Raw genomic sequence first — 15,992 nt, forward strand, 5'->3', positions numbered from 1 at the left:
GCTGATTATCCGTTAATGGTGGTGATAATCTAATTTTAAATTGTGGATTACAATCAGGCATAAATGTAGAAGGTAGCCTTTTTAAGATCACTTTTTAACTCCTCACAGCCCCCTTAAGTACATTTTCCACTCTGGTATATTTCCAAAGCTGCTTAACTTTATGTTAACTTATATTCTAGTTGTGTAACTACAAAGTGTCCCCAGGTTTAACTTTAAGATGCACATTTAGCATCAGAAACCATGAGCAGGACAGGAAGTTATTTTATCTTTATGTATATAATTCTTTCATTTCTAAAGATAAATGAAAGATCGTAGGAATTAGGCCCTGGATTATAGAAGAAGTGACTGCCAAGACTTTGGCAGTCAGTAAAGTAGGACACAAATACAGGAGGATACAAGATGATACTTTAGCGGGAGCTAAGAAATTGACAAAAAAAAATGTACAGAGAAAATAAAGTAGGCAGGGGGAATCGAGGAGAGTAGGTAAAAAAAAGTACTGGGAGCAGAAAAGGAGATGAGACTAGAGCAGAAGCATGAAGACTGCAGGCCTTCACTTCTCTGTGAAGCTGCTTTGCCTGGAGCGATCTTTGCCTCCCTCTCTCTCCTTTCTCTCTCTGTTCCTCTCTGCACTGGCGCTTCAAGCAGGAGGCAGGGAGTTTAAAAGGAAGATTTTCTAACCAAATGCGCTGGCCTCCAGGCGCACCCTGCCACCAAGAACATGACAGCACACAGGCAGAGAGATGGAGAGAGGTGAGTTGGGATTAAATGAGCAACAGCAGCAGCAGTGTGAGAAGATACCTACAATATGTCTTTAGTTTCTTTGTTGATGATGCTGGAGGCCGCTGCTGAGCTTGAACCGCTGTCTTCCTGGTTGTTGGGCTATTCTGGTAAACTATAAAAATTCCTGCCTCATCTCAAAACAGTTCAGATAACTGCAATCCATGATGTTTTGCCCAAAACAGTTGCTTAACTATTGTGTGGCCTTTTTTTTTTTTTTTTTTTGCTATGAAACTTGTCTTTGCTTACATTCACGTTGCCTGGTGCATCTTTAAATCTATCCTCTGTCAAGTGATGAAACAGTTCACAACTAGTTGTTCCATAAATGCCAGTAGACTTTCAGTGTCTTTAGTTAAATGCTAGGAAAAGCTTTAAATTATGAACTACTTTGCAGAGCAGAGTCCAGAGTAATTTTCTGTGCTGTGTTGTTTGAACAGAAGCAGTAGAGTTGCCAGACTTAACCAAAAAGCATCAAGGAACCAATAAACTTTAAAAGCAACACAGCAGTGGCTCTTTCAAACATTAACTGGAGAAAGGAATTCAAATTGTTTTCTGGAAAACTCAGGTAGAGCGTGGAGGTTGTGACATTAGATAACTAGTGTTAAATGTGAGGGCAACAAACACGTTTTTCATTGTTAACAAAAGTGCAGAAAAATAACTAACTCTAAGAGTTTTAGTATTTTTTTTATTTAAATCAACTGAAATGCAAAATAAAACAGTGTCTGCCATTTTTAGCTCTCCCTGGTTCATTTATGTTGTCTGAACAGGATCTGACACACATTTGCCGTGGTGTCAAACCAAGGCAATGTAGCACCAATTACTGCTGAGGAGGACTTACTTGACATTAGATATTTTTTGTCTAAAGTATTAGCTGCCAGTATTAGCAGCCATCACAAGTACCAATACCTTGAAATAAGACTGGTATCGGCCTGATGCTTGATACCTGATACCGGTTCTTGCTCATTCCTACTATATAGATATGAACACATAACCATTCAGCGTTTAGTTCTGGTGGTTTTGCACCACAGTTTTGCTTCATCAACGGCATGCGTCAATCTGCTCTGAAGAGTTTGAGGCGTGCCTGCAAAGTACTCCGACAAAAATAGCGTAGCAGCAGTAGGCAAAGATGTTGTGCCATTGGTGGCACATGCAGGTGATAGACCGCAGGGCACTGTGATTACAATGATTGACTATAAGAACAGCTGAGTACGTAGTATTGGGCAACGCTTAGTAACCGCAGCATGCATGGACTCTGTGTGGATAAATTGTCAATGATCCCTCAAATGTAAGTAGTATATAAACTACATTGTGAAACAGAAATCCATTTAATGGTGACAAGACATCTTGTCCACCCTGTCGGAGCTTTATTTGCCATCACTACCTGCTAACCATAAATTATGCCACTTGTTAACCAGCTACTAACACTGGTGCCAGTAAGAAATTTATTCGACCACCTGACATAAAAATGAGGAAAAACACCTAGTACACACTTTTTACCCCTCAGAAATACAAGAAAATGTCTGCCATTGGTCAATCAAATATTATCAAGTCAAACAACGTCATGGGATTTCTATGTATTGACAGGCTCAGCATTTCTTTCCGCGTTATTTTTAAAAAATACTTAAAGACTTCATTGATAACAATAGTTGTATTTTAGCATTAAACATACATCATTTTGATTGAAGAGCTTGCACATCCTGGTAGATTAACCAATGTTGTTGTGTTTTTATAGTCAGCTATCTACTGTTAATTAAGGGCAATTGTGGCAAACACCTTACACTGGGTGGTGGTCTTGTAAATTTGTTACTCATTGTATGCGTACACAGTTTTCAAGAAACAGCTCCTGTGGGTTCACAGCATTCCACAGAAACATATTCTCATTTGCCTGTTGTGGTCAAGTTATACATGAAGCTATTCAGCTGAAGATTCAGCTCAGCATCTTCTTTGAGATTGGCCAGTGATGTACATTTTTGGATTAACAAATTTAACACTGCTGCTATCACCATTGCTATCACACTATACTATCTTATATAGCCAGAAGATCATTAAAAATGGCTTTCTGTTCAGGTGAATTAGCATAAAATTACTTTATAGTTGAGGAGCTCACTAACCATTAAAGTTACAGTTTTCACCACATATGAATGAGATCAATGTACCAACAGGTAGTTAAACAGCAGAACAATGTTGAGAACAACTGTATAAAAATGGGGCACAGGGCAAATCAAATAGAAAATCAACAGGAAGGAGGGGCTGCACGACAAAACACTTAGATTAAGAAGAGCTGTAAACAATTCAAAGCATGATTTGTGTAATAATACCAAAATGTAGTCACAACAGCACAGGACTAAATTAACATGTTAACATGTTTATATTCATCAAGTTCACATTTAGACCTTACTGCTGGGTTTTAAATGAGACTAACAAGAATAAAAGAGTACAAAACTTTAAACCAGCTCAGAGATACTGCGAGCTTGGTGTGCCACAGTGTTTTGAATGAACACCTGATATGTGTTGCAATGCAAGACTTTACATGTCTAAGAAAATCAGCTTTAAATGGGCGGAGCTTAAGGACAATCAATAAAAATTTGATTAGGAAATACAAGCTTGCTGCAATATATTTTACGTGCAAGACATGTGCTGTGTGTGTGTGTGTGTGTGTGTGTGTGTGTGTGTGTGTGTGTGTGTGTGTGTGTGTGTGTGTGTGTGTGTGTGTGTGTGTGAGTATGTAGCAGCAGCCAATAGTGTGTGCTGAGTGATAAATAAAATGTAGTACAGGTGCATGTGTGTGCGTGTGTGTGTATCACAGGAGGCATTTCCGCTTACTCTGTAAAAAAAAATACACATGTGCCTGGTTGTGCATACAGGATGCTGCTGGATAAAGAGGCTTTCCACCTTGAAGACAATTTGCTTTGACAGCTCATGTCAATGAAGAAGCAGAGATGGGGTTAAAACAAATACGATGGAGGAGGAAAAGGAGGGGAGGCTTGATGCAGTGCCAAGTCTGAGGTCACCTTAATATCTGATCTGCTTCAGTGAATAGATTCATCTGAGTACAGCTTGAAAGACAGATGAATTTGAATTTGAAATTAGATTTTAAAAGACAGAGGGGGGAGTATATAGAAAAGGAAATGAAAAAAATGATTCAGAGAGTTATTGTCATTTGAAACACGATCAGGAACAAGCGTGCTATTTCTTCCTCTCACAGCCATTTTTAGGCGCCTTGTAGAAAGGCACTCAAGTTTCTGTTTTTCTAGACTTGGCCATCAATTTTATCAGATACGAAAACATTATACTTTTTTAACACAATGCTCAAACAGAACTTGATAGGATAAGTCAGAAGGGCTGTCAGACTAAGAGGCAAGTGAGGTATCAGATCAGATTGTCCAGATTACTTCTGAAATGTAGGCAAACTGGTGTATGGACACCAGTAATGCAAAAGTCATATTTGGCTCTTCTATCTCAGCTCCCTGCCCTCCACTTTGGCACATGCATAAACAAAATGTCCTATTAAAGCATTCTGGACTCAGACATTGAATGAAATAAATTGTGTCAGTTTTACAAAACTTAGGACTTTTGTTGGTTGGCTGGGTTTATATTTCCCCATATCTAGTGTATGTGTGAACCATAGACTGTAAAAAAATATGGTGGTGTCGTCTTGCTCAGCTCAAGTGAGGTCCCCACAAAAACTGCTCCCCCTGGTGGCTGGCTGCAGTATCGGTCAAAAATCCAGCTCCCCAGTCATTCCAGATGAGCTGTGGTCAAACTTTGAAAAATTGAAGTACCTTCTAAAAATGTTTCTCACATCTGATTGCTGTGGTATTTTGAAGGTATCATTTGGCTGCCTTGCAGTCAAGTCCTCTTTTTTTTTGTAGAGTTTCATTTCCATTAGTTATAACAGGTTAAAAACAAGGTTTTACGTTACGTTTAACTATGATTGACAGCTGCAATTTTTTTCGGGGATTGTAAAATATGTTGGGAGGTATAGTCAAAAAGTGACCAGACTCTCGAAAGAAAAAAAAAAAAAAATGTCACCTGGCTCCTCTCAGATTCTCCCAGAATCCCTCACAGTCTCTACTGCGCAGACTCTGGCTGCACAACTGCTGCCCATGGCTGCGCCTGTGATGGGGGTATTTTGGGTTCAAAACTATACAATGGTAAATGGTCCACTCTATATACAGTCTATCATGTGAACGTGCCTACACAAGAGGGAAGCATGATTCTCCTATTTGGTTGAAGAGCGGAGTTGTTCCATGGTCCTATAGCTCAGTGTTTCCCAAATTGTTTTAAACAAAGGACCATTCCCCACCATCACTACCAAATAAACTCATGAACCACCAAGCTACTTAGCAAAGTTTCCCGTGCAACAACCCCACCCCATGAAACAGTGAAACATCTATTCCATGGCATCTTCATTCGTGGTGGGTTGGTTTAGAAAACAAGATGTTTCCTCTTTTTTTTTTTTCTCTAAATTGGGGCTGGATGGAAAAACACGGTATTTAAATCTGGTTAAAACTAAAACTTGGACACACATCGCAACTCAAATTTGGCTTTACATCAACTTTTACAATTACAATTTACAGTTTCATTTAACAGAAGCTTTTTTTGTCCAAAGTAGCGTAAAAAATGAGCAGTTAAGAGGTATGGTGCCTTGCTCAAGGGCACCTCAACAATGCTAAGGAAATTATACTAACACCTCTCCAGCTATCAGCCAAATTCCCAATCCTGGTCCATGCTGGGACTTGAACCAGCAATCCTCCAGTTACAAAGCCAAGTCACTGATTGACTGATCTACTGCTGCCTAAACTTTGATTTCAAATTTTAACTCAGTAACACGACATTATGAGGGGTTGATTATTGGTTACATGAGATGTCAGAAGTATATATGAATTCAATGTTTACTCTTTTGCAGCCATTACCATTTATTGATTCCCAAGCAGTGTCTTTAAAAAAAGGTTTTCTTTCTTTAAAACACATTTCAAGTAATTAAATGTTCATTTCAGCTTGTTTGATACAGATGTTGGTTTCAGTGGTTGGCTTAACAGAGATTTTTGGTTATCTTATTTCACTTCCTGCATTCAACCAAATAATGCCTGACAACTCTGTCTCCAATTAATGTCTAATGTTTGAGATTAAACTAATATTTTGTCAATAATTTATTAATGGCAAAACATTTTATATATCTTAAAGCACAGTAAACATGAACCATTACTGTTCTAGAATATTGTCTTTTGTTATCATTTCTCTTTGATTTTTTAATGAGAGAAAAATGAATGCCCAAAATTGCAGGTAAAATATGCAGGAAAACAAAACATGTTACAGTTAAGGAATCTGATATAAGTCGCTTCAGAAACCAGCATCCAGTTTCACAACCATGGCAGAACCATGACAACCCCAAGGCCAATCAGCAAATCAGCCACACAGAGGGCAAACAGAGAGACAGCGGATGGACAAACTGATATGGGCGCAAAAGAGGACAAAGATAGACGAAGAGGTAGAGAGATGGAGTGATAGAGAGCTGGTAGGAGGGGATGGGCATACTGCCCAGTGGAGGGGAGATCTGTGACACAGATATCAAAGTAATATGGAATTTTTTTTTTTTTTTTTTTTAAGTGGATGTGCAACTCTGGGGAAATCATTGTTGGGTTTTGGTTCATTTTTTTTTCCATGTAAATGCAATACTGGCACAATTCTTATGGATGTCAAAGGTGGCTGATTATCTTCGAACACAGGATGTATTTATCTACCATTACCTCACTCACTGTTGTTTTGTTTTGTTTTTCATGCCAGTAGCCAGAATATCTATGACATGTGTTGAGTGATGACAATTTGTCCATAACAATTTTTTCTGCCTTTATGTGTCTGTCCAGGAGCTGTACGAGCCTCCAGTATCTTCCCCATCCTGAGTGTGATCCTACTCTTCATGGGGGGGCTCTGCATCGCCGCCAGCGAATTCTACAAGTCACGCCACAACATCATCCTTAGTGCCGGCATCCTCTTTGTCTCTGCAGGTAAGAAGCCAACAGGAGGGAGGAGTCCAGGAAGTGTGAGGGAAGAAGGGACTGGATGACAGGAGGAGCAGAAAATGTCAGAGTGAAAGTGTGAAGGGCAAAATAAGGGAGGAGGCTTCAGGAAGAAAGAAGGGTGGAGTTGTACAGTTAAATTTTGGCTTTTATTCGAAAAGACCTTTAAAGTAAATTTAGCACAAAAGTAAGGCAACTGATGTTGGGTAGAGAGTTTCTTTGTTCCTTCTTGCCAATAAATCTTACAGAGTCTGCTTATTCGCATGTTGCTATTGACTTCTGGTTCTCCAGGAGCAAACAATCAGGTGTCTCGTTGTCAGCACCTGTGCGCATGGGCTCCCACTCCTCTTTGGCAGCTAAATGCTCCACATTGCAGTCTGCTTTTTACACAGTTGCCAGTTAAAAACACCACAAGTACAAAGATGAAAGCAAACCAAACCACTTAAGTTGACATAAAACTAAAACATGACCTCAGTGATGATTATGAATAGAAAATGGTAATGGACTTGTACTGACATTGCGCTTTCCTGGTCATTCTGACCACTCACAGAACTTTCACAGTTAAAGTCACATTCACACATCATTCACACACTGATGGCAGAGGCTGCTACAGTAAGGGACCAGTATTGGCTTATCTCATTCATTCACCTCTGACCAATAACAGGAGCAATTTGGGGTTCAGTGTCCTGCACAGAGGTACTTCAGCCTGACTACAGGAGCTAGAATCAGACCTGACCTTCTGACTGAGAGACGAATGATTCTGCCACTGAGCCCTTAAATCACCTTTATTCCCCAAACTGATGCTTGGTTTGAACCTCAGAAGGTCAGCTTGGCCATGTCTAGATGCATTAAGTTGCTGGCATGTGATTGGCTGACAATTTACAGTATTTGTTTTAACAAACAGTTGAACAGGAACACAATGAAAAACCTCGCTTTATACTTTCTTCTGATACACTGGTCTCATCAGTTTCTGGGAAGCAGCTCACCTTTAGATGACAAAACATAGCTATATCTGTCACAACAGTAAAATGCTCCTTAATATAAAGATGGAAAAAGAGGGTAACTAGAGTTGTAATACAATTGGAATTAAACACAAGCACCAAACGCGGGCTTTCGGAGGGACAGAACAGGGTCCAAACATTTAAAAGAGGTACATAGGAGAGTTATATGGAGCAGCTAAAAAACAAAGTCCTGTTTTGGAGACAGCGAAAACCTCGATGGTGAATGTTAATCACCAGGTGATGCATTATCCTTGGGTGTGTACCATAAAATTCTAAGCCTCAGGATAAAGCTAGGGAGACAAAGATAGTCCAGGTTGCCATTTTGCTAGAGCATTTTTGCATCTTTGTGCCTCTGTGTGTGTGTGTGTGTGTGTGTGTGTGTGTGTGTGTGTGTGTATGTGTGTGTGTGTGTGTGTGTGTGTGTGTGTGTGTGTGTGTGTGTGTGTGTGTGTGTGTGTGTGTGTGTCCGTCCATGCATGCATGAGTGTGTTTGTACTCTGGTTCTAGGCCATGGCCTACTGTGCTGCACTAGATAACTAGTTCCCCTCCAAGTCAGAAGTGAAAGATGCAGTTCTCTCTCCCTCTCTGTTTCTCTCACCCTGTTGCTAGGCTAAGGGGAGGCTACTGGGATTACACTCTAAAAATAAGGCGTCCCTGATACTTTTCTGCTCTGATCCATCTCAATCCGACCCTCACAGTCCTCACACCTTTCTGTTTGTTTTCTGTCTTGGCTCGCTGGTGCTTCAGTTCAAGGTTTTTTCAGTTGCGGCTCCTCTATACTGATCCCAGTCAGCCTAATCATCACAAAATCTGAACTCATTTAATTCATGAATAATGCTTATCAAGAGCCCCGTTTCCACCAAGTGGTTCAGATTAGTTTGTCGTGGCACGGCACGCATTTTACAGCGTTTTCACTGACTAATCCCTGGACAGACCTCCAAATAACTGAGACGAGCCATCACTTTTTGGGACCCTTCCATAGGGGTGCCAAACTAAACCAATACAATCTCCGAAGGTGGAGCTACAACACTGCAGTCCGTTGATTGGTTGAAAGAATCATCACTTAACGTGCAACAGCCGCTGCATTTCTCCATGTGGAACACAGTCTTCTCTGAAACAAAGCTTGATTGTTCTTTGTAGCAAAGAGCCACATACCAATCACAAAGAGGACGAAATGCTGGATGTCTTCCATCATTGCTCTTTGTTTACTGTGTCGTGTTTTTCTTCTTCGTTGGATTTATTTGCGGGGTACACTGTGTCATGCTGCTATGGTGTCTCGCTATTATGTTACTGATGTGGCTGTTGGCATCCAGCATACATGCCACATACCACGAGGAGGCACGGTTGGCTGTGGAAACGCAAACAGAACCAGGCCTAACCAAGCCAACACGTACCAAACCGTACTGACCTAAACTGGACTGCTTGGTGGTAACAGGGCTAAAGATTGGACTGGATCTTCCATAGCATTAATTATCCATAATTGTGAAAAATCCCTTGGACCCACATTTGTACAGAAGGACTGGATTAGACTGATGGATGAAGAAAAACCAGGGTCTGTAGTCCAGGGGAGTAATAAAGATGTTTAGAACTCCATGAACTATTGGTTAAGTCATAAGTACAAAAACACTCTGTACAAACTTTGATGAAGTGGTCCCACTTAGTTTCAGCTGACAAAGATAATAACTGTGATGACTTGAGTTGTTAAGTGTGTGGGCCTACTTGAGTAACACTTTGGCTGTATTTTAGCTGTTTTTTAAATCTCTGCCTCTGTTTTTGTCCCAGGCCTGAGCAACATCATAGGCATCATTGTGTACATATCAGCCAACGCCGGGGACCCTTCCAAGAGTGACTCGAAGAAGAACAGCTACTCCTACGGCTGGTCCTTCTACTTCGGTGCCCTCTCCTTCATCATGGCTGAAATGGTGGGTGTGCTGGCCGTGCACATGTTTATAGACCGCCATCGGGAGCTGCGAGTGGGGGCTCGAGCCGCTGACTACCTCCAAGGTGCGGCTATCACACGTATTCCCAGCTACCGCTATCGTTACCGGCGTCGCTCACGCTCTTCGTCCCGCTCAACGGATCCCTCTCACTCCCGTGAGGCATCTCCGGTGGGCCTGAAGGCATTCGGGACGCTACCCTCCACCGAGCTGTCCATGTACACGCTTCCAAAGGGCCAAACAGGCACCCCAACAGCCACCTATAACTCCACGGAGAGGGACCACAACTTCCTGCAGGTCCACAACTGCATCCAGAAGGACCTGAAAGACTCAGGCGGCAACTCCGCCAACCGGCGCACCACACCTGTATGAAACTAAAAAAGGGACCTCAGACACTGAAAATTTAGAGTGAATTTAGGGAGGGGGGTGAAAGAGAGATCACGGTGCAAGGTAATAGAAAGAGGTAAATGGATAGATGGGGTGAGGGGTTAGCAACAGAGGGAGAGTTCTGAGCACTCCGCAGCACCTCAGATGATCACTGAGTTTCTGTTTAAAAAAAAAAAGGAAACAGAAAAAAATGCGTAAAAAAAGAAACATGCATGATTTTCCCATCTACCATTGTTTAACGAGTTTTGAACATGTTTGTAAAGATTTGAAGGGGAGGATGGGGAAACAGGAGTCAGGAGGGGGGGTTGCTGGAGGTTGTCTGTCTCGGGGCTGTGGAACAGTAGAGTGGTGGGCTGGGCCAGACTACCCGATAAAAGGTGAACTTTATATTTTTTACACTTCCTCAGTCTGACAATACGGCGGTGTAGTTGACCCCTTGGCCCCGCCTATAATCCCGCCCTCACGCTTCCATCCCACATGCCCCTCAACACACACCCCCTAACCTCCCTTGTACCCTGCTCCTTTCTTTAGTTGCTGTATCTTCTTGATTTCATTCTTTATTCGCATCAATACTGTGAAACTTTGCGGTGTGGGGTTTTTAGCAGGGAGCTATTCAAGCCGCAAAAAAAGAAAAAAAAAGGAAAAAAACAAGTAAGTTAATATATGTATTGATTATATATAAATATATGAATATATATGTTAATAAATCATGACTAGACTTCCCTGGCGCTAAAACATCAACCAGAAGAAAAAAAGAGAGAAAACAACGTAACCTACAAGTGAAACTTAAGTCCTCACGGAAACCAAACCTACATGGAGGATTTGTTGTGACTGGCTCATTTGAAGAGCAAAGGCTCCAGCCTTCTTGATAAACTGATATTGGTTAGTATTAGACACATTATTACATTCTTTTACAACGACTTAAGAAATTTTTTGGCCTTCCGGCAAAACCCTGGCAGCCACCGTTGTTCGGGGTCAACTACTTCTGAAAGTTGACCCTGCCTTTTTTTTGCTCCATAAAGGGGCAAAGTGAAGAGAGAACTCTGGGTAATAGAGGATCTCTCAACAAACTTGATGAAGACTGTGGACAAAGAAGCGTCACTACTGCCAAAGACACAAAGTAGTGCGTGAGAGAACATGGCTACCAGCGAGGTGAAACTAAATGACTCCAAAAACTTAAGAATTTACATGCATGCAAATCAAAACCATCCAATCTGCTTTTAAAGAACCTATGTTTTGAACAACTGAACAATGATACCATTTAAGGGCAGAGGGGTGTCAAAGTAGAAATTAATGTTACAGTACTGTGTCTATTTCAATCTTTCATTTATTTTTTTTATTTTTCAGAGGGTTATTTGGGTGGGGGCTTCATTACGCTTGAAACAAAAAGAACAAACTTTGGAGAACGTATCAAAGCTTTTTTTTAACAAGAAAGTTTTGTCTTTTCATTTAACTTTATTTTCTCAGACTCTCACACAGCCTTAGTCTTTTTCTTTGTCTCATTCTTTTCTTGTTATTTGGTTTTGCGTTGTGTTGTTGTAAATGAGAATTTAAAAAAAGCGTAATGTCTTTCAAGGTGCCAAAACTGAATGATTCTGAACTTGGATGCATCAAGTCCTGATGACGAATAAAAATTGAACCCCCCTGTAGGGAACAGAAAGAGTTTTTTTTTTTTTTCAATCTATTTTCTTTTTGTATTATGCTGGTCAAAATATTCACCAAGTGGCTCTGTAACACCTGCAGACAGGCACCACATATACAGATCTTAGGCATTTTTGCAAGAAGACAGAGAAAGAAAATAAAAAAGCAACAGTTGCCTTGAGGCTATGTTTTTTCAAGGTGTGAGGGATGACATACAAGAGAAGATCACTGTGAGAGTTTCTGAAGGAATATGAGTGGTAAGATGCTTTTCTTTACAATGTTTTCAGGTAAGTATGTTCAGTTGAACAGGAATTGTGTTGCACGAGTTGTTTTCTTTGAAGTATCAGTGCAAAAAACATCGGTTTCTCTGTGATGCCGGGGAAAACTGCAATACCAATGTGTGTGTCAGACGTGTGACTTCTAAATTAAGGTCAGAATAAGACACTATCAATCCTTCATTATGGAGAATCCCCTTATTAGTCAGTTCAGGGTGATCATAAAGTTTGAAAAGTAATAGTAATAAACTTTGGATATGTTTTTTAATCTATGGATACATCTAACAGTTTCCACAACCAAAAAACAAGCAGCAGCTGAGTTAGACTGAACCCAGGGAGTAACCTTACCACAAAGTGAACTCAACATACCCAGACTTTCTTTAAGTTAGCTGGCTTGCCCAAGCTAAAAGCTTCTGTAGGGTGTAAGTGTAGTTGGTAGCACAAAAGCTTGTTGTAATTCTCTCCAAGCAAAGGCAGACACAAGTGACTTTATTGCTACTGCTTAACTTGAAGCTTTTCCTCAGAATCCAATGTGAAAACTATTAACTGAGATAATTTAAATATTGTTTGCAGCATAAACAGTACAGACAGAAGTATTATGGCTTTTAAGGAATACTGAATACTTACAAAAGTAAAATAGAAACCTAAGCTTTTTCATCTGCATGCCACAGATGAGAGAATAATCTTCAAAATTACACTTGACATGTGACTTCAAAATAAAAGCCCTCTTACTTCTGTGAAACAAAACTTCTTACTATAGATGGAAAATGAAAAACCATTGCATCTAAAATATCAAATTTGAACAAAATCTTTATTTGTTTGAAACACGAAAGGGTAAGTCCTATAATTGCAATAATTACACTGGTTATGAACTTTCTTTTAACTTTCTGTTTCAGACTGTGCAGGCTCACATGAAAGAAAGGGTGTACAGCATCATCGGACACTTCTTTTGCATAACAAGGAAGGATCACTGGGTGGTTGCTTCAGTCAGACTGACACAATGAAAAGGGATGACAAATGTATCAGTGTTCCTTCAGTAAAAAATGGCACTGCTGCTTTAGAGACAAAAAAGAACCCCTCACTTCAAATTTTACTCAGAGCAAACAGGAAAAGGGATAGGAGTGAGAAAGGGGGGTGGTTTTATTTATGACAAATAAAATTAAATACCTAGTTTGGTGGGATATTCTGCAACTTAGGGATATCTTAAATCATTATCTCATGTCCCTCTTAGGAGAAATAAAAAAAAAAGTGACTAGCTAACTACTAGCATCATCAAAAGGTTTTAGTCGACTATACAGATTTAAATAGGAGGTGGGGCTAGCTGCTACAACACAAAGCTACTAAACTTCAACATGTAATAGTATTCAACATGTCTCACTGTGTGTATTGAAATGAGCATTACAATGACATCTCACAACAGCATTTGTGTGCAAGCTGGATGGCAGGAAAGGCAGACAGAATTAGCCTCAAACTCCAAAGTCCCTCCGCTCCCTTTCTTTTTTTTTTTTCCCCGGGCAGCTAACTTTGTGTTTCACTTGGGGCAAAAAACAAAAATAAATAAATTTAAAAAAAGGAACAAAAACATTGATAAGTTTTTAATCTTGAATGTTTCTTGGGCCTGCCAAAAGGAGCATCTGCTGCTGCAGAAAAACACAATTGCCATTATTGTTTGGCTGGGAAAAGCTGCCATATGATTTACTGAGATTATTTTGGGCTTCTGTCTGTATTTGATAGGACAGACAGAGAGAGAGAAACAGGAAAATGTTGGGAGAGAGCTTAAGATGACATAGACAAAATACTATCAGAACTAGGAGTTGACCCTATGATCAGTGTAACAAGGACTGGCTTTTTTTTTTTTTTACACAGGGCGTCTACTCTACCAACAGAGCATCGGTTTTTGTATGTCTGGAATGAAGCACACTTATGTTACTTACTTATCTTATGCTATGCTACTGAAGAGTACAGACCATTTTCAGATTCAACTGGTGGACTACCACCTATAACCAATAACCGATAAGCACTAATCAATATAGAAAAGCCAATTGTGCCTCAATTTTACAAACTCCAGCTGCACATTTACCAACATAAGGCTTAGAAAATACTACACCTTCTTGAATCAATAGTGATGTAAGATGCAAAGTCCTCAGTCTGCAAACAGTGTTTGCTGCAACATGTTGGAAGGGTTTGTTGAAACAGGTAAGGCTTTTAGTTCACAATGAACACTGTGTCCTCTGGTCTTCGTGTATCCTCCAATCTCACTCCATCATGCACAGCCTTATCTTAACATTCCTATTCATTTGATCAGTTTCTCTCTATCTCTCAGTGAGATTTCTTTTGCTAGGCTGACCTGTGGTTCCATTAGCTGCAGAATAAATGTCAAATTCTTTAACAGCAGCCTCTATGTCCTGCTACATGATACTTTGCCTGTATGTGCTCTATCTCCCTCTTCCTCTATCCCTCCTCTCCTCCATCTTTCTCTCTCTCTGCCCTCCCCTGGTGTGATGATCAAAGTGGCTGGCATGTCTCTCTGCAGTACTGCTGTGATCACTGAAGAGAGGCGAGCGAGGGAAAGAGGAGGGAGGGATGAAGGAAAGAGAGTGGAGGAGTAGGACAGCCTGAGTAGCGAAGCAGTACACTGCCCCCCTCTGGTGTGGAGGTACCATTTGAATTTTACATGACAGGGTTTGGACTCATTGAACTCAGCCAAACATAAATCTTCCTCAATCACCGTGAGTGCTGTAGAGGGTTAATTTGGTTGACCTTTCCATCTTTGGAAAAGACCCAGTCTTTTTTTTTTTTTTTTTTGAAGATAAACACCCACACAGCAGCTTTTTAAACATATTGCTACCAGAATTAGCTATACATTTTATAAATCATAAATTATGAATTGTACTAGATCTAGTGTTGCATTGTATCAGACAAGCTGTATCAAAATATAAGCAACTTTTATCCAACTTTGGTAGTAAGAACTACTGATGTAGAGGAAAATCACAATTGCAGGTGTTTTTCCTGCTGTAAGAACTTACTATACAATCAACTGTGGCTTTGAAAAATATTTGCTCATTTGAAGCTATACTTAACCCTTTTAGTAAAGCATGTGCATTGGCATTTTTCTTTCTTTCTTTCTTTTTTTTAGTACTGAAAATCAAATTGCTTATAAGTGGCATTGTATTGAAGTCATGGATCTGTCCAAAGTGCTGAGGACCTACAGCTCATTAAGCTTTATATAATCCTGAAGATGACATACCAGTCCACCACTTTTTTTTTTTTTGCAGAAACAGTGATAATGGAAAATTTAGACCTTTGCTAGTCCATGCTTTTACTGTTTTTCATTCAATTTTGATTTTTACTGGATTTTGTCCTCTGCATAAATGAAGTAGGCAGGGAATTTTGTTTTGGTCCACCTATGCCTTTCTCTATAAACCCCATGTGTGTCAAGAACAACAAGTAATTAATGAACAAATAGTTCAGAAACAATGTTTGATTTCAGTGCTAGGTAGATAGTCCCAGGGCGCTCTGAATTGCTTGTTTAAAAGGTCACCTAAGATGTACACAAGAGGGACTCAAGATTATCTCAAATCCTGACCTCTTCCTCTCGGTTTGTGAAGCACCTTTAATGAGCCTAACAACATAACACTTATGAAACAAGAACATCCTGCTCTCTTATGTTGTCTGTGATGATTTTGTTCCTTTCCACCAAGCAACCAACCAAGCCAGATTACGGGTCCAACATTTCCCCTTTCCATAGGCTAATTTTCATTGCAAATGGACAAAGACCAATTATCTTGTGACAATGACGAAGCTTGGCAACAGTAGAGGTGGCTTCCAGAGAGCTGGATTCTGGAGATATGGGTTAGGGGCCTTAAAAAGGTAGTCACTACAATGAAGTATTAAAACTGATGATGAAAGAAGGCAAAACCAATCTGAGATAAGACTTTTGTGAGCTGTAAATCA

At 40.1% G+C, this 15,992-nt stretch overlaps 1 protein-coding gene across 1 annotated transcript in view; it reads left to right on the forward strand.

The window, feature by feature from the left end:
• cacng2b (calcium channel, voltage-dependent, gamma subunit 2b) overlaps positions 1–10,692 on the forward strand; it is a 73,210-nt gene extending 62,518 nt beyond the window's left edge. The window contains exons 3-4 of the mRNA XM_074665081.1: positions 6,645–6,785; positions 9,581–10,692. Coding sequence (XP_074521182.1) covers positions 6,645–6,785; positions 9,581–10,107 — 668 coding nt within the window. The 3' untranslated portion in view covers positions 10,108–10,692. The remainder of the gene's footprint in view (positions 1–6,644; positions 6,786–9,580) is intronic.
• The last annotated feature ends 5,300 nt before the right edge of the window (positions 10,693–15,992 follow it).

This window comes from Halichoeres trimaculatus, unplaced genomic scaffold (genome assembly GCF_033239565.1).
Source record: "Halichoeres trimaculatus isolate MK-OKI-2021-1 unplaced genomic scaffold, fHalTri1.1 fHalTri1_scaffold_2, whole genome shotgun sequence".
NCBI lineage: Eukaryota > Metazoa > Chordata > Actinopteri > Labriformes > Labridae > Halichoeres > Halichoeres trimaculatus.